Here is a 20,131-nt window from a genome sequence, read left to right on the forward strand (position 1 = left end):
ACGACTTCTCAGGCAACATGGGTGTCATAAATGGCGTTGGCAACAACTGCAGGCGCGAGTTCATGCAGCTCGAGATGGAGCGTCGTGAGCTCGACTCGGGCGCCAGCGTACTCGCTGCCATTGGCGGCCACGCTGTACGCTCCATCGACGACAACATCAACCTACTCGCCACGCGTGACCTCGGCCGACTTGCCGACGTCCTCGGCGTTCGCGCCGCCGGCCACGACGCCGACGAGGCGACTCACTACCGCCGCGATATCGGGCTCGAGTGCGCGACTTCGACCTGCGACGAGTTCGCTAAGCGCGAAGCGGAGGAGATCCTTGCGATGCACGCGCGTGGCCTTGGCTTCTTCGTCGAGGAGTAAATGCGGAGCTTGTATATACGAACACACCGTGAGGGACTGTAAAAGTCCGTTCCGAGGAATGTATTAACTATCAGCTGTCTCTGTTGCGCGAAAGCTTGCTTTTGTGATCTTTCGTTGGACATGGTTTTGAATATTTCATGATAACGCTGAATGAATTATCATGGCGTGCGTAATTCTATAGTAGAATTGGATATGGGTATCTTTAGGTATTGGGTTACGACTTCTAAGACGGAATACCCCCTTGCATTGCATGGTTGGATGCACTGGATGACTCTCGCTGCAACGTGCGTTTCTGCTGCTCGTGAGCGAGATCTGCAACCGTATAAGCAATTACCAGCAAGCCCCTTAGGCCGGCAAGCCAAAGCGGAGATAGAGAGTAGCGCAATGCCCTCGCACGGCGAAAACATTGCCAACTTGCGTCTCGACGGTACCGGCGACGCCGAGTCCGACAGTGATCGAGTAATTGATGATCATGTTGACCAGGGTACCGCCGGGGCATTGTTGGTAGAAGGTCAACGACTCGCTCTGATGATCATAGTTGCAGTCGTTTTAGAGCAACCCATGCCCCGCGGCGCGATAAGCTCAGAGATAGATGATTACGCTCAGTAGATCTAATAGATGGGGAGTGTCGCGACAAGCAATTTCGCGATCAGGAAGGAACATATCGTAAGGAGCATGACCCATCTGGGCCCAATGGAGCGCAGGAGCAACATGGATATAAATGCCACAATACCGCCAAGTATTCCACCGGGGACCATGTGAGCCATGTTCTTGAGAATAGGCGGGTTGTAGGATGCAGTCACGAATCTGAGGGACCGCGTGAAAAGAACTGTAAAGGAAAGGGTCAGACGCGCGCAGAGTCCAGCCAATTGGACTGGATTCGAGGCTTGAGAGGTGAAAAGGCACTCGCCACCATTAGTAGAAGGTGAGGATCCCAAAAGAACTCCAACCAGCCGCGACGCGGTCGGGCATTAAGCTGTTCTGCAACGTCCAAATTTGCTCAGGAGCGGGTCCCTGACTCTGCCCATCCTTTGTTGCGAGGCTGTCTGGGTGCAAATATATGTTTCCAGGCTGCTGCTGCAACATGCGTCCTCAAACTCATTGGCCTAACGGAATCAGTACAGTTCAATCTTTATTACATGCCGCTATCAAAGGGGTTGGCCAACGTTGCGCTCGCGCACCGCGCCCGCTCTCTTGTGAGCAACTCAATCGCCGAGTGCCTTCCGAATCCCACCGACGATAGCAGCGACGCCCCATGCGCCGGGATCAGGCGGCATGTTGCCGCCTTTGTCACCGACGTACGTCGCGCGGCCGAGGCGGGCCGTTTGCGTCCTGGTCTCTTCGGCTCCCTTGCGCGCGGCGTCAACGGCGTTGGAGAGGCACTCGCCGGAGCCCATGGCCCTGCAGAAGGGGTCAAGCGCGTCGACGAGGGTGCGCATGCCCGGCCGCGCAGGCGTGTGCGTACCCAGGTTCTCTAGCGCAACTAGCAGCGCCGCGCCCCAGTCCTTTTGCGTTGCTGGCGCGCTGCTCTTTCCGCCCTGCACTTGCGCGAGTCCCTGAACAAGACCAGTGAAAAAGAGCGCGTAGATCGCGCCGGACGTGCCGCCCATATTGCGCTCGATTAGCGCACCAAGTGACAGACACGTTCCAGCGGGTGAGGCAAGGTCAACCTTGCCTGCGTCGACACCAGCGCTGAGCGCATTGGCGCAGCTAGCGAGCGTCTCGCCGCAGTCTCCATCACCGACGATGGTATCGAACTTGGTCAGTTCGGGCTCCGCCGCGACAGCAGCTTCGCAGGCACCCTTGATGACTTTCTTGACAAGTTCCGGGTCCGCATTCATGAGACCTTCTGAAGCTGCACCGTTGCGAACGGGGGCAGAGACGCTGCTCTTCTTCTGCCTTGCCTGCTCGACGGCCTTCGCCGCCTCGTCCTCTTGCGCCTTGCGGTCGCGCGGCTTACCGCTCGCGGCTCCCCAGCCATGCTGTACGCCGGCCCAGCCAGATGCATCTGTTGGTGCGTCAATCAGCTCGAGCAAGTCAACGCCCGTCTTGGCCTTGAATTGCTTTTGGTTGACGAGCGAAATGCCGAAGCCAGGTGCATTAAGGGAGGTCATGTAGGTGTGAGCGAAGACGCGCGAGGGGTACAGGCCATAGTCGCGCTCTGCATTGAAGTATTGGAGGACAAGTATCGGCTAGAGTCATAAGAGATCAATCAATTGTAGAGCGGGCTCACCAAGCTGTGTAAGAACTTCGTCGGTGAGCGCGCCCATTTCAAGCTGGCTGACACCTCCGAGGTTGTTCAGGAAAACGATGGGTGCATCATCCTTGTTGAACTCGACGTATGCACGGTCCTTGTCACCTTGGTTGAGCATGTAGTTGAGCATTTCCATGATAAGTGCATCAGGCTCAGGCATCTTCTCGAGGTGCTTGACGCCAGGCTCGTTATGGATACCCATGCCAATCTCGCAAGCATCTTGTGCAAGCGCGCCCCACTCATCGGCCTTCTTCGGCCTGCCGGGCACGTGGCAGTGGTCAAGCGATGTGCCGATGGTGACGGTTTGCGCGACTATCTCGCGGCCGATGTTGGCGATCTCCTTGGCACACATGCCCATTTCAGAAGCTGCGCCGAGGGCCTTGCAGGTGAAAATGTTGATGCCAAGGCCTCGTCGGCCGACGAGACCGCCACGTTGGCGACCGACCGCGACATCATCAGAAACATTGACGATCTCGACGTCACCGCTGCTCTTGTTGCCCGAGAATGCTCGCGCTGCACGCGCCTTTTCGGCTGCGAGTCCCTGGAAGATAGAAGCGAAATCAGATGATCAGTATCTTGTACATGCAATCCTGCGAACCATCTGGAAGAAGGGTCACGAACAAAGTTAAGACAGTCGCCAGTGTAGTTGTTGACGACGAAAACCACGCCTGCATCAGAGTTGGCCAAGTCAATGCCAGTGCAGATCTGTGCGGTGGAAGGAGAGGCGAAGATCTCTCCGCTGACAGCAACGGTGAGCATGCCTCGGCCGACAACACCGGCGTGGCCGGGCTCGTGACCTGCACCTCCACCGGCGATGATGGCCACCTTGTTGGGATCATGCGTCGAATTGTACAGGACCTTGTCGGGGGCGTAGCTGCGAGCGACGGCGGGTAAGAATGCAATGCATCAGAGCCACGCTTGTGGGAGGCTGCCATCAATTCGTAAGCACTCACAATCGCAGGGCCGGGTTCAGGGCAATGTTCCCCCGAATGCCTCGCTGCACGAGGCCGTCGGGGTTATTGAAGAAGTGCTTAGTCGCCATAGTTGCTGTTCGGGTCTTGGCGCTGCGCGCAAGACCAGAACTGCTTCGAAGGAGGAGCCGTTACCTTGGCTGAGGAATGAAGACGAGCGTTGGGGGCTCCCAAAAGCACGGTTGCGGTGATCGTGTCGGTGGGAAGAAAGAAGGGCAATGAGTGGTCGACCTGCTCAACAGCTCCTCCCCCACCAAGCTGCTCCCTCCTCATAGACTTTACAAGAGGCGGTCACATTGTGTTCTCCATCGACGGCAGGCCAGGCCAGGCGGAGTGTGGCGACTAATGAGTGAGGCGTCGGTGACGTGGGGTTAGTGGCTGTGTGGGAGGAGGGGCGAAGATTGCTGCGCTCGAGCCACTCTCCCCTTGCTGTCGCTCCACCCTTGGATCCGACCGGGTGGGACCGGTCCGGATTTCCGCATCTTTCCCAGCCTGGATGGACATCCCGCCGCTCGCCACGTGCCAAGAATCGGAGAACAGACCAACGGCCAATGAAAAAGACGCAAGGCTTGGGAAACGACAAGTCAAGAACATTGAAATTTGTGCGACGATGGAGGTTGCACTTTGTAAGGCTAGAACATATAGTCTGTGTATCAATATGCTATGCGCATATGTGTAAGCTGAAGAAGCGGCATCGATTTTTGAATAGCCAGCTGGGTCAAGTACAAGAGAAGAGTTTGATGCTGTTCTTCAAATGTCTTTCTCTTTGCCAACGATCTGCACGCGGTGATTCGACTTGATAAAGTCACTCTGTGATCCAAAGTCAAGAAGAGAAGGCCATGCGGGTGTTTAGTAATCGGAGCATGAACAGCATACAACGCGACACGACACTCACGATCTTGTTGCAGCCAAACACCCAGATCTGGCTTACGCTCTCCACGTGCATCAAGCCGAGCACGAAGCTGTCGTTGACACAGCGCACAAAGCTGACGTCAAGCGTGCGCAAGCCCGGGCACGCGTCCGCGCTGATCCACCGGGCCAGCCCTTGCTCCGTCAGCAAATTATCGCTGTTCAGGTTAAGCTGCTGCAGCTGCGCGCCCGAATGCGCCACGATCGCCTGGAGCGCCACGTCATCGAGCAGCAGCACGCGTTGCACATCGAGCATCGTCAGCCCTCCGTGCGCGTTCCCCCACTTGCGGAACAGCTCGCACAGCCCGGCTGAGGTCAGTTGGCCCAGCTTGCCGAGCTTCAGAGCCTTGAGGCGGCTGCAGTGCACCTTGACGCCATCGACGATCACGGGGTCCGTCAGGTCCTGGTTGCCAGAGATGTCAAGATACTCAAGATTCTTGCCCACGGATCTCAGCAGGCTTATGATGTCCTCGTTCTGCAAGCTTTTCGGCGGCATCCCCGGCGCCGAGACACCCGGATCGGAGATGTCGAGGTAGGTCAGCTGATCATAGCACGCAACGTGCTGCAGCGACTTTCCGTCCAGAGGTCCGATCTGCGCCAGGCCGAGCTCCGTGATGTTTGGACAATACTTCGCCATCGCCTCCACGCATTCCAGATTGAAGCGTGGCGATTCCCGGATCTTGAAACTCTCTAGGTTGGACGCGACCATGGCAAAGAAGTGCAGCCACGATTCGACGCGCACCAGATAGGGACCGTACAGCTCTAGGCGGTGGAGTGAGCGATTCAGCTTATCTGACCAGGCGTCGATGGCTTCGTTGTCCAGTTGCCCACACAACTGCAGATTGATGTCTTCAAGTTGGGGGCAAAAGTCCGGGATTGTACGGAGCGAGTCAGAATCGAGCTCTGCAAAATGACAAATGTTGATCATCAGTCAATCTTCCACTCCGTACCCGGCATGCCTCAAAAGGACACCCACTGCTGCAGTCGTACAGGCGGAGGGACTTGATGGCGGGCGAAAGGAACAGCTTGAGAGTACTGGTGTTAAGACTGCGATTTTTGGAAATGCTCTGCAGATTCCTCCGTGGACGTGTCAGTCCGAAGACAGTGCGCCAGAATTCTCGACTTTCTCACCTTACTGATGCGATCCACACTACCGGCCCCCATGCCACCGAGGTCTTCGACGTCTTCAATGCTGTTGCTGATGAGCTGATGGGCGCAAAGTTGAACTTGTCGTGTAAGTATCATTCTCGCGGAGTTTTGTTACTTCCCGACGCTTCGCACCCTAATACATAGCCCTTGTAATGTGGGAACGACCTTCCGGCTCTGCTGCTGAATCAATTTACGCCTCGATGCTGCTCTCTTCTTCGCAGCACCATTGTTGGCAGCTGCTGATCCTTCGCTGGTGTTGGCGGCGTCTACCTTCGTGCCGCACTTGTGGCAGATGGGGCCTTTGGCAATATACGAGGTGTATTGGGTGACGGAAAAGCGCTTCCGGCAACTCCCACAGTACGCCAGTGCGCCGTTGGGCTTGACCATCGATGCGGGAGGGTTGACCTTGATCATGGCTGCATTCGGCCCGGAGCCGGACCCCATGGCCTGCCTCTTGACAGCCCGAGCAGACGCTGCCTTTGTCAAGCTCAATTCTTCTTGATAGCCGTCTTCTTCGTCATCGTCATCGTCCTCGCTCTCTTTGAATGACTTGCGCTTCTTCGCTGCCGCAGCTGTCCTTGCCTTAGCAAGGGCTTTTACCTTGGCCAGCGCTGCGAGCTTATCCGCTTGGCCACGATCACCAGCGTCCTGCGTGGCACTTATGCGTTTGCCGTCTCTCCTGTCCAATCGTGTGGTGGAGGGACCAGCTACGGCGTTGCTTGGACCTGCCTCCCCGCCGGCAGCGGCAGCGGAAGCGTCATCGACATCGGCACCTGCAAAGGAAGTGAAGCCCTGCCCGTCTTCACTAAGAGCAAATGTATTCTGCTCCGTGCCCGTTTCGGATCTGCGCGAAAATCGGCTGATATTTCCCCTTGCGGTGATTCCTTTCTCCTGCAACCAGAAACCATTCGAGAGGGAAACGGGTGAGGTAAGGATCGGGATATGCTCAGAGCGCCACATCTCATCGACAACCCACCCGCAGGAATTCGGTCAGAGCCGATGTTGGTCCCGTGACACCGCGAGACATAATGGTGTGTTGCTATACAGCTCGTCTTAGCGCTTTCAACAAGCGTCTGATTCTCGAGCCAATGCCCAGAACAGGAGCTTAGGAAATGATCAAGTCGATGGATAGAAACAGGCGGTACACTCATTGAGTTTCATGAGCCTCTCCCCGTGACGAGGAATCAGGGAACGTCACTATCATCGGCAAGGCGGTCTGGGAAGAATGTATCCCAGTGCTGCATGTATATGGGTGAGAGGATGGGGCCATAGTCGATGGATGACGGAGGCCATAAATGGGCCGTGGTGTTCCCTAGAGCAATCCACGGCAGGGTTGTGTTGATTTCCTCAGTACTCCATGTGCGCTGCTCCCCTAGGACACAGATATATGGAAATGCTCAGTTGAGAGACGAATTATGTAACAGAGTTATCTCTTCCTTTCTTCCCTTCCCCCATGCCTTGGCATTTGTGCTCTTCCGCAGCTGCGATGGCTAACTAGCATGATAACCCTAGTTCGACTGTAACGCACTCAAACTGGGAGCACAGAGCTTGGTGGAGACCTGATTATGGCTAGTCATTTCTATCCCCGCATTCTTGGGCCTCGATCATAAGGCACTACAAAGTTGAAAAGGAGAGTTGCACCCATATGCTGCGACCGGACAAAGCTCTAGTGCCATTGACACGGAGCCCACTGCCCTTTCGACTTGCCTTGACCCTTAATCTCTTCGATCACTTCAGGCCTTCCATGTTCCATCTCATATCCTTTTCTGCCCGATCTATATTGCGAGTAGGTTTCAAGAAAAATTGGTCGTCGTTCATGTCCGTTTGCAACACGCTGCAATGTGCAGCTGGGCGAAAGAAGGGAACGAGATGTTTACAAGGCGAAAAGGGGGTGCATGCTGGGATGTAAGCTAGAGCTGGGCAGTGTAGCTCACAGTGTGGCCCGCGGATCTACTAGTACACTGTCTCCCCCGTATGGCCTGGTAACAAAAGAATAACCATCTAGCATGCAGTAAGCCGACCTCTGTGCAGGCGATCTATCTGTATGCTTTTGGACGCTATATGCATTCCCCTGTCCCCACTCCTTAATATTTATAAAAGACTAGGCAAACATATATAAATTAAAAATGGAAAAAGGGGGGTATCTCATTCGTCTATATTTGGGGGTATCCGTTCGGGCTCGAGACAAATGTGATAGAGTATGCGTATTGGGAACCAGAGCTTTGCAGCAGCGTCGATAAATGATAATGTTGAGCTCTTTATTAAGAATCAGATGGCGACTGACAAGATGCTGCTCTTGAGAATGCATGTCGTTGACTAGTATGTCGTCAATTGGATCGGCGTGTGCCGGCGTCATTCTGTATGCTATCGAACGACCGGCGTATCAAGTAAGAAGTAGGCATGGTAAGCTGGGCACCGCCATTCAGTGAAATCGAGAGACAGGATCAAGGTTCGATCTTTCATATGCAGCAAAGTGAATACGCACCTTCTTGCTCGCTTTGTCGAGTCACTTGCAAGGCCACAGTCCATTGTCCAGACTGTTACTGTACGGGTGATATGAACGTTTAGCTCACAAGTACCACAGTAGGAGAGCTCTAGTATCAAAAAAAATGATGAGAATTCAGGTAGGCAGTAAGTTTGGTCCAACTATTACTGAGGCTCGTTCTGGCCCGATTCGAGTCGGATAGGCGTGGTCAACGCCGCTCTCCTAAGTCCTCGGGGATAATACAAAGGATCCTAAGCTTGTTTCCGCTCCAGCTATGCAGGTGATCGACTGTTATAGCGATTGCCTCGCTCTGTTACAGATAAAGCAGAGCCTCATACCACCCTGTCCAAAGCTCTCGTGCGCTCTAGATGGGGAGTGCCGTTAATGTACTCTGAGACTTGATAAACTGGAATTGGTGAATGCGTATAGTAAGATCATTGATTGAAAGTAGCCATTGCCTACCATGAAGTAACAGGGTGACGGGCACTATGCTCTACGCTTCAAGCTCATAGACTCCAGAAGCAGCGCGAGCGTAATTGCAAGCTCTTCTTAGCCTTTCCACTTTTACTCCTATCTACAGCGTACCCAAATGTACCGAAACGGACGATCTATCCACTCGCGAAGAATCCGCCTCGACATGCGAAATGGGGGTTTTGAGTATGAAGGTCTATACCGGGTTCAAATCTTGGGCGGACCTTGGAACGAGATAGACGAGGGCTCGAGAAACGCAGTGCGGGCTTGTTTGAATTCTGAGTGGCACGGGACGACCGCTGAGCTTCGGAAGTATTGATCAGCATATCTGGTGGAGACAGTCAAATAAGACGACTGCGCCTCGCCCGTTCCTACGAAAAAGGGCGCACATTGCGAATTTTTGCGATGCGGAAACTGAGTGTTGCAACTTCGGATCGACATGGTGTTTCGAGATTTCAAGCCGGTGACTCGCAACCTTGCAAGTTCATGATTGCAGCTCCTTTGCGAATGCATCATTGCCTCGACCGCCTCGGTGCCATCGCTGAGTGCTGAGAGTCGGGGTTTCTGCATCTAGCACTGGCTCTGTGCCGTGTGATGCGATGTTAATTGAAACGCGAAGCGGTCAGCAGCGTAAAGCAGTCAAATAATCACGACTCAGGACGCGTGTGATGTGTGCGCTTCGGGTTCTTCCGCGTTCCGAACGCAGCGAACACCATTTTGATTCTCTTGCGAAGATGGCTGCGGAAAAGCGAAACAAACACATCAAAAGAGCGTGGAGAGCTGGAAGGCGCCTGGCCAAAGCAAAATTGCATCCCCTGTCGAATCAAGTGTTGCAGCGTGGAGGGTTGAGTTGTGAGCATGCATCTGCCACCTTGATCATCACTACATGCAAACTCATCATAGCCCTAATTTCGCGGCAAGGAGACGAACGGCGATCGCGAATGAAGACAGGAATTATCTGCACTACGTGTGCGTGCTTCAGACTGTGTGTAAGAAGATAAGACGGCAGCCCGATTAAATTGAGTGTGAGGCGGCTTTTCTTCACCCCTCTCTCTCTCATTCCCGGGCGATATCAAATAGTCCTTCATAGGACGGACGCTAGATCATGTATCTAATGCAGTTGCTGGCCCATCGGCATCATCCTGCAGTAGCTGCAACGTGGTCCTGTGCGACATGACTTTCCCAAATGCAATGTATTATTCTGCAGGAAACAGGCACCCATATATTGAAGCGGTCACTTCTTCTTGCCTTGCAGCTTTGCGGCTGCAGCCTTTCGTTCAGCCTCTTCCTGCTTCTGCTTCTGCTTGAAGGCCAGATCCTAGCAATAGCAGCGAAGACGAGGGCAGAATAGGTTGGGCATGTCAGCTCATTCCCAATCAGAGTCAACCCCGCGAGTGGAGGTCGCTACAAACGCACGTCTTCGTCCTACATGCAATAAAGGGAGATCCACTCTTTGTCAGCTCCAAGTTTTCCTCGTACGGCCGGTGGCAAGACATGCTCATCTCACCATCTCCTTGTTCTGCTTCTTGGCCTGCTTGAGCGGCTTGAGCTTTCCTCCCTGTCTGCCACTCATCTTGCACCTGCTTTGTTGTTCCTCTGCACTATGACTTAGGTTGCTCGGTAGCAGAGACAAGTGCAATTGGTGACTTGCAGATCGCTTTGGCCAGCCTCCCCAATCCCTTCTTACAGCTCGCAGCAACAGCGCAGAAGTCAACGCCGCCTCACGTGCTGACGTTCAAGCTGCTTTTCCCTCTTGGAGCGGACTTGGCTCTTCAAGAGAATTCGGGGGAAAAGACAGGGTTTTCCGTGTGATCCTTCCTTGTTCCCACTCCACCAAGCCGGCTCGCTGTCATCGCTGCTGCGCCGGCGCACAGATAGTCCACCAGAGGGAGTCTCAACTGGGACTGGAGAGGCACTGCTCTTTTTCGCTCTCTCCTCCCTTCGCGCCCCAACGCCCGTAGCTTGGGCAACCTTCCTGCGTCTAGCAGTAGTACATCTTTGCAAATCATTCCCATCAGTCTCCGTCTTCTCCTACATCGCACCACTACCTGTACCCTCCGTCTCCCGGTCTGTATTTGCGGCTTTCTGGCCTGCATTGTATCAACAGCACCTCTTTCGCAAAATCCAACCACGGTTGGTGTGTAGGAAAGGGATCTCGAAGCGTTTTTTGTACCACCAGCTGCTTGCAGGATAGAGAAGGACTCGGCCAACCCACCCCGGCGCTCGACGCTACCCATTCAGACCACTTGATACCGTTCAACTTCACAACGTGTCTGGGTTTGGTCATTGCGCTTGTCCTCGGTGTCTGTGATTCTTGTATGTGAGTTTCTATTCAATGATCGTTGGCCACGCAGGGGTAGGGAACGCTTGGCCATAGCTGACCTTGGCACCGCCTTCGCGCACTATGCCATCCCCCAGCAACAGCAGAGCTCTTCAGAGTCTGGTTGAGGCTTCAGGGTTTGACGTTGCAAGTCAGGGGGAAAGCCAAACCGACTACGTGCTCTGCACTCTAATCCGAAAATCATTTCCTCGCGTCTGTCTGTACAGTACAAGACATCCTTGCCCTGTCGACTAGCCCACTGCCGAAGCATCGATTGACACCTTCCTGTCAATCGGGACTCGAGACAGCCAGACGTGCGCGCTTCCATCAATCAACTGGAACGCCGCATCAATAGGTGAGCTGACAGGAGACTCGAAGCGACGCAATTGCCAACATGAGGTTGATACCTTGCGCGCCTGCCGCAGACTTCGTGGTCAACATCCTTGACCAGCTCGAGGAACGCGACCCGTTCCTATACAGCTATGAGCGGCGCCGATGCAAGAGCAGACAACATGAGTAACAGTCTTAGTGGCTCTCAGCTGCTCTCGCGGCCAAACAAAAGTGTGACTGGTTCGCCGACCCCGTCCGAGCGATCGAGAAGTGCATCGGTTGTTCCCATTGCGGCCGGTGCAAACGTCACAGCCGGTATGGCCGACTCTCTGTCATCTCTTCAAAGCAACGAGTCAATCAGCTATGCTTCGCTGAAAGCGCAGGGCCTGACGGATGATGAAATCACCTTGGTACGTGCGCCAGCTCCTCCACGGCTGCGCCAGACGCTTTGCTGATCCGGCTCGCAAATCCCTTTGTGGCATACAGAAACTCGAGCATGAGCGGCAACGTGACCTCCAGCGTCAAATGTTTGCCCAGCAAATGGCAATGCTGGAGAGGAGGCAGCATGAAGAGCAGATTGCTCTGAAGCAGACGTCTCGCGCATCCTCCATCCGTGCGCCCAATTCCCGTCAAGCCAGTCCGCCTCCTCGCGAAAACGTCAAGGTGGGCCCAGCATTTGGCAACTTTGACGATCCAGAGGAAGGCCTCCACGGTAGTAACGTACCGGGCTTGAGATCTATGCCCGACTCTAGAAGGCAGAGCGGTGGAGAAGAGGGCGGCGTAGGTCTCGTCCAAGGCCCCGGATCAAAGCGTGTGGCGAGCCGAGGTGACCTGGCCAGTGCATTCGAGCGCATGAGCGTTGGTGGTTCCGGTGCTAACGGCAGCGCATCACCGCACCGTAATGGGATCCGTGCACAGTTCGACGAACCGGACTCCAATCCCAACTCTCGCAGCCAATCGCCAGGGGGCCGAAACCTCACCCCTGCACAGCATAGCGCCTTGCAGCGCGTCCTCGCTGGCTCAGGCTCCGGCGCCAGCTCACCCAAAGGTGACGGCCAAGCTCCGCCGGCCGGGACAGAGGGTAGTAGTTTCACGCCTGTCTTCAACGAGAACTTTTTGTTTGACGACGAGCTCGATGCCGAGTCTGCCTTCGTCAAGAAGTACAATCTGCAAGAGGATGATGACAAGTTCCCTGTGCTGATCCGTAGGGACAGCTTCCCCGGTATGCTGTCTGCCTCTTCGGCAGCACTTGACTTGGCCCCCCTTTCTCAAACGCCGCCGCGCTTCCCAAGAGGCAATGCTGCCGGCGACGCTAAAAACTCCGAGTGGCCCCAATTTGTGCCCGGCCGCAGCCCGAGTGGCCGCTCTGCCGACCAGGACGGCATTGCTGCCTCCGCTGCTGCTGCTGCGGACCGCAAAGGCCAGTCAGAACGCAACTCGCCGCGCTTGTCCAATAATCAGCAGCTGCCTGCGCCTAACTCGCAAGGCCGCGTCTCACCCTCCGCAAGCGGCAGTGGCAGCGCTGCGCAGAATGCACGCCATATGGCACCTGGGACACCTGCGACGGGCGGCAGTGGTGGCGCTGGTCGCGATCGCGCCTCGTCGGGCTTCGCCAACGGCTCTACCAACAATAGCAATGCCACGGACAACGCATCCAAAGCTTTCCTCGACTCGGGTAGTACCAATTCGCCCAACTTCGGCAGCTTTGGCATCAACAGCTTCACCGCTGGGAGCAAGAGTTCAGCAAGCACCCGCTTCGGACCGTACGCTGCTTCCAATGCATTTGAAACATCCGGCAACAATGCCGAACACAGCCGCACTCGTCCTTCGTCTGGCTACTTCGAGGCTTTCAGCTCCAGCACAAACCCTCCCTCTGGTCTGCTCGGCAACACGGGCAAGTACGGAAGCGCAGTCGGTCCTGAGACCAACAAGCTGCCTCCCGCATCGACCGCCGCCGCCGCTGCTGCTGCCGCTGCTGCCGCTGGTTTAAAGCAGACGCGCAAGGGCGAGCTGGACGTCAACACGAAGCTGGAAGATCTGCAAGGCGACATCTTCACCCTCTGCAAGGACCAGCATGGCTGCAGGTACTTGCAAAAGAAGCTCGAAGAGGGTGTCGCCGCTCATCGCGACATGATCTTTGCCGAGACATTCCCGCACTTTGCTGAGCTGATGACCGATCCGTTCGGCAACTACCTCTGCCAGAAGATGCTCGAATACTGCACGGATGACCAACGCAATCTTATTGTTGAGAGCGTCGCAGGCGAGCTTGTCACCATTTCTCTCAACATGCACGGCACGCGTGCAGTCCAGAAAACGATTGACTTCCTCTCAACGCCACGTCAGATCCACTCCATCATCGTCGCGCTCAGTATGAACGTCGTCACTTTGATCAAGGATCTGAATGGCAACCACGTCATTCAGAAGTGTTTGAACCGTCTCGGCGCTGAGGACAATCAGTTCATCTACAATGCCGTTGCAGCACACTGCATTGAAGTGGCAACTCATCGCCACGGTTGCTGTGTGCTCCAAAGATGCATTGACCATGCCTCTGACAGCCAGCGCATGCAGCTGGTCGCCGAGATCACGTACAATGCACTCACACTTGTCCAGGATCCCTTCGGCAACTACGTCGTGCAATATGTGCTCGATCTCAACGACGCAAGATTCAGCGAGGCTGTCATCCGGCAGTTTGTTGGCAATGTCTGCGCGCTGTCTGTGCAGAAATTCAGCTCGAACGTCATCGAGAAGTGTGTTCGTGTTTCAGAGCAAGCGACGAAGAAACAGCTCATCGAAGAGCTCATCAATCGAACTCGCCTGGAAAAGCTTCTGCGCGACTCGTTTGCCAACTATGTAGTCCAGACTGCGCTCGACTACGCTGACCCAGTGCAGAGAATGCAACTGGTCGAGTGCATTCGGCCGATCTTGCCGATGATCCGCAACACTCCGTACGGCAAGCGCATACAGAGCAAGCTGCATCGGGACAACTACGACTTACACTCGCACCACCACCCCCATCACCATGGACACCACCCCGGGCATGCAGGCATGCCGTACTCGCTTCTGCAAGCCGCTCACCATCAGCAGATGCAAGCTATGGCTGCTCTTGCAAACCGGCAAATGACTCCAGCCGAGTACGGAGGCATGGGCTCCTTCAACGGTCCTCTGCACCCGCAGGGTGGCATACCCGGCCTGGCTCCGCACATGTCAGGCATGTACGGCGCTCCGCCACCTCATCACCCTGCCGGTAGGCCAATGGGTGGACATGGCGCAGCGCACATGTCTCCTGCCATGTCGGCCCAATTTGGCCTCCCAGGTCCGCATCTCCCGATGAACTCGCCGTACGCGCCGCCCCAAGGCTCGCCCATGATGCACCCGGGTCAAGCCGAGATGGGCTTTGGTGCGCCACCCATCGGCGTGCAAGGCGCGGGCGCTTATCCTGGGCGCTACAACGTTACCTACTAGGCTCAGCACCACTTCAAAACGCTTCCCTTCGACAAGCGAACCGAAACGACACACTCCTTTTTCCTTGCCAGGTTCTCGGCCCCGAAAATAAACTCATGATGTACACCAAGACATTTTGCATTCTTCTCATGTCGTGAAGTGTAGTGCCAATAACAAAAGATGATATTTGCCCTTAACTCGACTCTGTGCAACGGTTCAGAATTCGTCCTTGAGCCCGTGTGCTGCTTTGCGCCTATAAGCTGCCTGGTCGCGAAGCCATTGCCGGTACTGCTTGATCGATCCGACCTTCTCGCCCTGCAAAAGAAGTTCGGCGCAGATGCGTTCATTTAGCTCAAAAGCAGAGGAAAATGTGTGAGTACCCTACCTCTCTACGCACATAGAAGTCCGGCACCGGGTTTTGAACGGACTGCCTTGACGGATCGACACGATTACGCTTGATGTGCTCGTAAAACTCGCCGTCCTTTTCGCGGATCGCCGGCAACTTGGACGAGTGCATCATGGTCCACAGAGACGATCCTAGCGTGGGACCAATGAGCCAGCCAACGCCGGTGAATGCGAGCACAGCAGCGAAGGAGACGTAGACTGGGTCGATCCCGGCTATGGCATTCGTCGGATCGAGCTCCTGCGTGAGGAAGAATGCTCCGGACCCCGCCGCTGCCAATGCTGTCGTCGGAATGGTGGTGACCATACCTGCCAAGCGCCGCGATCGGCGAAGCTTCAGATCTATGTCAGGACATCGACGAGAGTCAGAATTAGGCGATATATAAAACAGGAAGGGTAGAGGAACAGGCTCACATTCGTCCCAGGACAAAGAAGCTGCGCCGCTAGAACGTCCCACATGCTGGCCACCCGAAGCACGGTGATTTGGGGACGATGAGTGCATGAAGGCGGCGGCACTGCGAAGAGCAGGCGGGGATAGTCGCCGTGGCCGAACAGCGCCGCTACTCAGCAGAAGGCGAGACGAGGATGCAATGGAGGAGGCCATGGTGGGCAATGCGATGGCGGTGAGGGAATCGTATGAGTCGGCAAAGCTCCTCCGCAGACGATGTCCTCTTTCATTCAAAGCAAGGATGGATACTGGACAGACTGTCGTGGTCGACAATGTGGCATAATAAAGGACGAGCTTGTCAATTTCATTGCCTTCACGGCGACTGCCGTTGCTCTTTGGAGGGTGTGATGGGTATGCTTCGACTAGAGGTGCTGATTCGGATTCTCCGTTCCGCCCTTTTCATGGCCAGAGCGCGCGCGCTGGGCGACAACGCAGACGCCAACCGAGCGAAGAGAGGCGCAGGGACTGGGAGGGAGGAGAGCAACCGCGGTGGGTTCAACTCGAGTCGAGAACAACAAGAACAGCAGTCAGTACAAGCAAGGTTACGTTTAACCACCTTCTCATCCTCGTGTGAGGCTATCGGGTTGACACATTTTGGCGGACCACGAGATTCTAGTCGAGCGCGAAGTGGAACGCAGCCACGGCTGCTAATGCACAGGAAGACCCACAAGTGCGACCAACAGATATCCTGCACGACCACCCCTTAGGCGGAAAGTCACAGAGAGCGCAGCTGGCGCGTCATACACGAGCAAGATGTCACAGGCTCAACCCACGTATGAGGATTATGTGCAGAGGTGAGCGTTCAGAAGAGATCGACAAGGCTTTGAACATGACAGTGCAGCCGATACTAGAGGTGCAGCACCTCGCGCACTGCGGACCCATTCAAAGGGAATGACCGCACCTAACGCGACATGTGTGTTTCGTCCGCCGCCGCAGGATTCATTACTCGGAAAAATACACTGATGACGAATGGGAATATCGGTGAGTTGCTTGGCGGATCAGAGCCACCTCGAGCGGCGCATCTCTGACTCTGTACCCGTCACATCCCACACGTTCGTAGGCATGTCATTCTGCCAAAACCCCTCTTGAAGCTGATCCCGAAGGAGTACTTCGACCCAGAGGAGCCGGGGGTGTTAAGAATCTTGACCGATTCGGAATGGCGAGGGATCGGTATTACGCAAAGTCTAGGCTGGGAGCATTACGAGGTGCATGGTGAGTCTCGTCGGATGGCGCTTTGTAGCAAAAATGCGCAAAATAACGCTAAGGCGAAATGCGCATACTTGTCATGCTCACTACTTCACGCGTCCTCTTCTCCTTCCCAAATCAATCAGCCCCAGAGCCGCACATTCTCCTCTTTCGGCGAGAAAAGGACTACCAAGAAAAGTACGGACCGGCTGGCAAGCCCGCCGCGAAATGAAAGAGAGTCTGTTGAACCGCCGACCGCTCTTCGTCCAAACCGTCCCTTAACACTCTTCCAAATCTACCGAACAACAGCCTGCTTTACATACTGACTGCCACAACAAGCCACGGGGTTACCCAAGCATCATTTGAAGGACACCTGAACATACTGTATTATTTGTCCGAGCATATTCATCGAGCAAGCCCCGTCCATTCCGTTGTGAGTGACAGCCAGCCTCGCATACGTCAGCATGTTGCAACCATACGATTCGGCGGCTGTAAGGATCCGCTTCAAGCTGCACCTAGGGCCGAATACAACATGAATCACTCTATCTTGGCGCGATGCGAGACTACATCTTGCCGCGCCGTCGCAACAGCATGCGAAACGTACAGCCTCGCTACGGGTGCGAGGATAACGCGTACGAGCGCGAGCGTAATCACGAGCGTACAGACCAGATATGCCGCTGTGGTAGGCAGCACTCCAAGGTGAAGCTGCTCGAATGTCAGCGCAATTGGTGCGACTTGAGGAGCTTGCATGCCTCCACCTTCGTCGGATGATATTTGGACGCCCTCAGAAGTCGTCTTTGGAGCGTGCTCCACGTCAGATGCCGAACAAGGGCGTCCGGAATCCCAGGCTAGACGATCGAAGTATAGTCGACGGACACTCTGCCAAAAGCGCGATGATGCTCCCCCGCTAAAAGACAGACACTCTTGGCGCTCTGGCACTGAAATAGCATTGTGCATTGCTACCACTTGCAGGTAGGCGACCTGGCATGGAAACCGTTCGAGCTCCTCCCTAAGCTCTGCTTCCTGTACTTGTCGAGCAAGGTACCTGCCCTCTTCCAGAACATCTTTATATGGCACTGCCGTTTGCTCCAAGCTCGGCGCGTTGCCAATTTTTACAATGGGCGCGTCTGTGGAAGCACGGTCATCTGGAGACGAGCTTCCGTCTTGTGCAACACGCCGCAGATTGCCCGCGACGAGCATCTCATGCGCATTCATGACCCTCAGTCTCGTGTCCGTGGCATGCTGGTTTATGCGGTCAGCAGTGCGTCGTACTCAAGAGTTTCTCCCAGATGGTTGCTCACGTTAGCTGCAATGCTTGCTCTAACAGTAAAACGTTGAGTGAGAGCCCACAAGATTGAATGCCACACTTTCTGTAGAAAACGATCGCGTGGATTTGCTGGCCGATGTCTAGCGACGGGGCCACCCTCGATGGGCCGAGCAAGCTTGAGTTTGATCCAAGCACCGGTGCGACTGTCACTGGCTTTGAGGAGAGGTGACGGACCACTTAGTTCGATTGAGAATAAGCCGCCGGGACGTGTGATGTCTAGTGTCGGCCTGCACACAGAGGGTCGCAAAAGCGAAAAGAGCGGCATGTTTAAAACCCAGGGCGTTTAGGAGAATGCTGCAAGCTGGGACGCATGGTGCTCAATGCTCACCAGTCCTGCGCAAGCTTGGCAGCTGCATACAGCTCGTCTCTGCCTTCAGGGTCGTCTCTACATAGCAGCGGGCCAAAATTGACAATCTCTGTATTTGCACTGCATGTAGCTGCCAGGAGAGCGAGCGAAAGCAACAAAGGTAGCACCGTTAGGCAGCTGAACTTCAGGGCTGGGCTTGGACGAGGAGACTTCATGGCGCGAGATCCTGGCCAGCCCTTATGCTCGGTCGGCGCGGCGGATAAGCGCGCCGGTGACACTCATTTGCCGCGCTCTCAGGACCAGAGGAGCACGTTCCTTGAGCGATGTACTGGCAATCGCCAGTGCCCAGATACAGTATTATTCTCGCGAGCCATCGTGTCCAGCTGAGTCAAGGTGACTGAGAACTGTGCTGTTCCGCCGCTTCTTGTTGCATTCCACTATACAGTGTGGTTGCACGAATTGAGATGCGTGAGCCAATAGCTGTCAAGGCGGGGTTTACAACTATACGCTTCTCTTTTCCGACCTCGGCCGCCTGCAGAGGGTGCACATGCTTGAAGCATCTCTGCCAGCTGTTGGGCTGTCCTCTCGCCTGCTTCCCATCTTGATCATCTTCACCCGGAGCTTCTTAAAGGATTGTGCAGTAAACCAACGCCAACCCTCAGTGGACCCAGTTGGCCCATCATGATCGCCCACAGACTTGTTTCCAGGCTCCCATCTACCGCCGTGCGGCGCACGGCGGTCAGCGCTCGCATCTCGACGCCGGCCACGCCTGTCTCGCGAACCATGAGCGCGTCCGCTCTGAGGAGGGACGCACACGGTCCGCCCATCATCACCGGCGAGGGTGCCAAGGCAGGCGAGGTCCCTTCCGACGAGCAGCAGGCCACCGGTCTAGAGCGATACGAGCTCCTCGGAAAACTTCAGGGTGTCGATGTCTTCAACATGGATCCTCTAAAGATGACCCGCGCTGGCACTGTCCAGGACCCGATCAAGATTCAAAGCTTGGTGCGTACAATGCTACATTACATTTTTAGGCCCGCAAGAAAGCAGAAATGTGCTGACAGACTTTTTCATCTGTGCTTCTTGCAGCACCCGACCCGCATAGTCGGCTGCACTGGCTTCCCAGCAGACTCGCACGACACTATCTGGCTCCACCTGAACAGGGACCTCAAGAACCACAGATGTCCAGAATGCGGAAACGGTGAGCAGTCATGCGCGCTTGGTCTCAGCTCGATAGATCATGTCCAAGTCTGGCGCAGACGAGTGCGCTTGGACCAGCCTCCTGGGTTGCTGCACATACCTTGGTGGCCGATCGGCGACGATGTCGTTCGCAGGCATCTTCCATTCATGGATGGGCAAGCTACAGGGCTTCTCGCATCCTCTGCAGTCAGCAGTGGAACGCAGAGCCTTGCACTTCGGGCGGCATTCAGGACAGCGGGGTGTGATTTTGGAAGACGCTCTGTGGTCACGACTCAGTGCCAGGAAACACGCTCATTTACCGATCAATTCACTGACCCACCTCCACCCTTGCTTCTATCACCAGTCTACACCATGGACTTCGTCGGTGACGAGAACGCCGGTCACCACTAAATGCATCGACTCGTGATGCCGTGATGCCTTGCTGGTGTCTCGTGTTGAGTGGATGGAATGTAAGGAGATTCTCTTGTAATATACGAATCCCTTACCACGCTGCTTCCGGACTAAAGTCTGAAAGGCTCTTAAGGGGCTTGCTCGTCACAAACGATATTGAACTGCCTAGGGGCTCCAAGC

The 20,131-nt window shown here is 55.2% G+C and overlaps 9 protein-coding genes across 9 annotated transcripts; 4 read left to right on the top strand and 5 right to left on the bottom strand.

Annotated features, from left to right (window-relative positions):
* Positions 1-2: 2 nt before the first annotated feature.
* K437DRAFT_255141 (uncharacterized protein) lies at positions 3-367 on the top strand (the record flags this gene model as incomplete). The annotated part of the gene is made up of 1 exon (XM_013388951.1): positions 3-367. The coding sequence occupies exon 1, from the start codon at positions 18-20 to the stop codon at positions 363-365; it is 348 nt and encodes a 115-aa protein (XP_013244405.1). The 5' UTR covers positions 3-17.
* A 1,099-nt stretch (positions 368-1,466) lies between these two features.
* K437DRAFT_255142 (putative DAK2-dihydroxyacetone kinase) lies at positions 1,467-3,983 on the bottom strand. The gene is made up of 4 exons (XM_013388952.1): positions 3,573-3,983; positions 3,241-3,493; positions 2,599-3,160; positions 1,467-2,526 (listed from the first exon to the last, which is right to left on the bottom strand). Exons 1-4 carry the CDS (start codon positions 3,659-3,661, stop codon positions 1,571-1,573), a joined length of 1,860 nt encoding a protein of 619 aa, XP_013244406.1. The 5' UTR covers positions 3,662-3,983; the 3' UTR covers positions 1,467-1,570.
* Positions 3,984-4,168: 185 nt separating this feature from the next.
* Positions 4,169-7,038, bottom strand: K437DRAFT_255143 (RNI-like protein). The gene is made up of 6 exons (XM_013388953.1): positions 6,625-7,038; positions 5,781-6,539; positions 5,631-5,705; positions 5,476-5,566; positions 4,486-5,402; positions 4,169-4,400 (listed from the first exon to the last, which is right to left on the bottom strand). Exons 1-6 carry the CDS (start codon positions 6,673-6,675, stop codon positions 4,341-4,343), a joined length of 1,953 nt encoding a protein of 650 aa, XP_013244407.1. The 5' UTR covers positions 6,676-7,038; the 3' UTR covers positions 4,169-4,340.
* Positions 7,039-9,665: 2,627 nt separating this feature from the next.
* On the bottom strand, positions 9,666-10,183 carry K437DRAFT_255145 (uncharacterized protein). The gene is made up of 2 exons (XM_013388954.1): positions 10,112-10,183; positions 9,666-9,922 (listed from the first exon to the last, which is right to left on the bottom strand). The coding sequence occupies exons 1-2, from the start codon at positions 10,175-10,177 to the stop codon at positions 9,839-9,841; spliced, it is 150 nt and encodes a 49-aa protein (XP_013244408.1). The 5' UTR covers positions 10,178-10,183; the 3' UTR covers positions 9,666-9,838.
* A 955-nt stretch (positions 10,184-11,138) lies between these two features.
* Positions 11,139-14,882, top strand: K437DRAFT_73002 (ARM repeat-containing protein). Its single transcript, XM_013388955.1, has 3 exons — positions 11,139-11,279; positions 11,350-11,664; positions 11,741-14,882. Exons 2-3 carry the CDS (start codon positions 11,407-11,409, stop codon positions 14,714-14,716), a joined length of 3,234 nt encoding a protein of 1,077 aa, XP_013244409.1. The 5' UTR covers positions 11,139-11,279; positions 11,350-11,406; the 3' UTR covers positions 14,717-14,882.
* On the bottom strand, positions 14,788-15,871 carry K437DRAFT_255147 (mitochondrial import protein Pam17). Its single transcript, XM_013388956.1, has 3 exons — positions 15,512-15,871; positions 15,093-15,439; positions 14,788-15,010 (listed from the first exon to the last, which is right to left on the bottom strand). The coding sequence occupies exons 1-3, from the start codon at positions 15,699-15,701 to the stop codon at positions 14,912-14,914; spliced, it is 636 nt and encodes a 211-aa protein (XP_013244410.1). The 5' UTR covers positions 15,702-15,871; the 3' UTR covers positions 14,788-14,911.
* A 238-nt stretch (positions 15,872-16,109) lies between these two features.
* K437DRAFT_255149 (CKS-domain-containing protein) lies at positions 16,110-17,152 on the top strand. The gene is made up of 4 exons (XM_013388957.1): positions 16,110-16,339; positions 16,482-16,526; positions 16,606-16,757; positions 16,877-17,152. The coding sequence occupies exons 1-4, from the start codon at positions 16,299-16,301 to the stop codon at positions 16,960-16,962; spliced, it is 324 nt and encodes a 107-aa protein (XP_013244411.1). The 5' UTR covers positions 16,110-16,298; the 3' UTR covers positions 16,963-17,152.
* Positions 17,153-17,198: 46 nt separating this feature from the next.
* Positions 17,199-18,736, bottom strand: K437DRAFT_72967 (uncharacterized protein). The gene is made up of 3 exons (XM_013388958.1): positions 18,386-18,736; positions 18,032-18,284; positions 17,199-17,972 (listed from the first exon to the last, which is right to left on the bottom strand). Exons 1-3 carry the CDS (start codon positions 18,577-18,579, stop codon positions 17,268-17,270), a joined length of 1,152 nt encoding a protein of 383 aa, XP_013244412.1. The 5' UTR covers positions 18,580-18,736; the 3' UTR covers positions 17,199-17,267.
* Positions 18,737-18,973: 237 nt separating this feature from the next.
* Positions 18,974-20,010, top strand: K437DRAFT_255151 (COX5B-domain-containing protein). Its single transcript, XM_013388959.1, has 3 exons — positions 18,974-19,366; positions 19,451-19,562; positions 19,905-20,010. Exons 1-3 carry the CDS (start codon positions 19,046-19,048, stop codon positions 19,949-19,951), a joined length of 480 nt encoding a protein of 159 aa, XP_013244413.1. The 5' UTR covers positions 18,974-19,045; the 3' UTR covers positions 19,952-20,010.
* Positions 20,011-20,131: the final 121 nt, after the last annotated feature.

This window comes from Tilletiaria anomala (genome assembly GCF_000711695.1).
Source record: "Tilletiaria anomala UBC 951 chromosome Unknown K437scaffold_20, whole genome shotgun sequence".
NCBI classification, from domain to species: Eukaryota; Fungi; Basidiomycota; class Exobasidiomycetes; order Georgefischeriales; family Tilletiariaceae; genus Tilletiaria; species Tilletiaria anomala.

Excerpts from the sequence above, each read along its gene's own strand:
- K437DRAFT_73002 (XM_013388955.1), top strand. The coding sequence starts at position 11,407 with ATGAGCGGCGCCGATGCAAGAGCAGACAACATGAGTAACAGTCTTAGT. Across the intron at positions 11,665-11,740 it reads CGGATGATGAAATCACCTTG|AAACTCGAGCATGAGCGGCA; the intron begins GTACGTGCGCCA and ends TGTGGCATACAG.
- K437DRAFT_255143 (XM_013388953.1), bottom strand. The coding sequence starts at position 6,675 with ATGTCTCGCGGTGTCACGGGACCAACATCGGCTCTGACCGAATTCCTG. Across the intron at positions 6,540-6,624 it reads CTCTGACCGAATTCCTGCGG|GAGAAAGGAATCACCGCAAG; the intron begins GTGGGTTGTCGA and ends TTCTGGTTGCAG. Across the intron at positions 5,567-5,630 it reads GTGTGGATCGCATCAGTAAG|AGCATTTCCAAAAATCGCAG; the intron begins GTGAGAAAGTCG and ends AGGAATCTGCAG.
- K437DRAFT_255149 (XM_013388957.1), top strand. The coding sequence starts at position 16,299 with ATGTCACAGGCTCAACCCACGTATGAGGATTATGTGCAGAG. Across the intron at positions 16,340-16,481 it reads TATGAGGATTATGTGCAGAG|GATTCATTACTCGGAAAAAT; the intron begins GTGAGCGTTCAG and ends CCGCCGCCGCAG. Across the intron at positions 16,758-16,876 it reads GGAGCATTACGAGGTGCATG|CCCCAGAGCCGCACATTCTC; the intron begins GTGAGTCTCGTC and ends CAAATCAATCAG.
- K437DRAFT_255151 (XM_013388959.1), top strand. The coding sequence starts at position 19,046 with ATGATCGCCCACAGACTTGTTTCCAGGCTCCCATCTACCGCCGTGCGG. Across the intron at positions 19,367-19,450 it reads CGATCAAGATTCAAAGCTTG|CACCCGACCCGCATAGTCGG; the intron begins GTGCGTACAATG and ends TGCTTCTTGCAG. Across the intron at positions 19,563-19,904 it reads ATGTCCAGAATGCGGAAACG|TCTACACCATGGACTTCGTC; the intron begins GTGAGCAGTCAT and ends TTCTATCACCAG.
- K437DRAFT_255145 (XM_013388954.1), bottom strand. The coding sequence starts at position 10,177 with ATGAGTGGCAGACAGGGAGGAAAGCTCAAGCCGCTCAAGCAGGCCAAG. Across the intron at positions 9,923-10,111 it reads AGAAGCAGAACAAGGAGATG|GATCTGGCCTTCAAGCAGAA; the intron begins GTGAGATGAGCA and ends TGCTATTGCTAG.
- K437DRAFT_255147 (XM_013388956.1), bottom strand. The coding sequence starts at position 15,701 with ATGGCCTCCTCCATTGCATCCTCGTCTCGCCTTCTGCTGAGTAGCGGC. Across the intron at positions 15,440-15,511 it reads TTCTTTGTCCTGGGACGAAT|ATCTGAAGCTTCGCCGATCG; the intron begins GTGAGCCTGTTC and ends GTCCTGACATAG. Across the intron at positions 15,011-15,092 it reads ACCCGGTGCCGGACTTCTAT|GGCGAGAAGGTCGGATCGAT; the intron begins GTGCGTAGAGAG and ends CTTCTTTTGCAG.
- K437DRAFT_255142 (XM_013388952.1), bottom strand. The coding sequence starts at position 3,661 with ATGGCGACTAAGCACTTCTTCAATAACCCCGACGGCCTCGTGCAGCGA. Across the intron at positions 3,494-3,572 it reads CTGAACCCGGCCCTGCGATT|CTACGCCCCCGACAAGGTCC; the intron begins GTGAGTGCTTAC and ends CGTCGCTCGCAG. Across the intron at positions 3,161-3,240 it reads CTGGCGACTGTCTTAACTTT|GGACTCGCAGCCGAAAAGGC; the intron begins GTTCGTGACCCT and ends TCTATCTTCCAG.
- K437DRAFT_72967 (XM_013388958.1), bottom strand. The coding sequence starts at position 18,579 with ATGAAGTCTCCTCGTCCAAGCCCAGCCCTGAAGTTCAGCTGCCTAACG. Across the intron at positions 18,285-18,385 it reads GCCAAGCTTGCGCAGGACTG|GCCGACACTAGACATCACAC; the intron begins GTGAGCATTGAG and ends CTCTGTGTGCAG. Across the intron at positions 17,973-18,031 it reads GAGCAAGCATTGCAGCTAAC|CATGCCACGGACACGAGACT; the intron begins GTGAGCAACCAT and ends CGCATAAACCAG.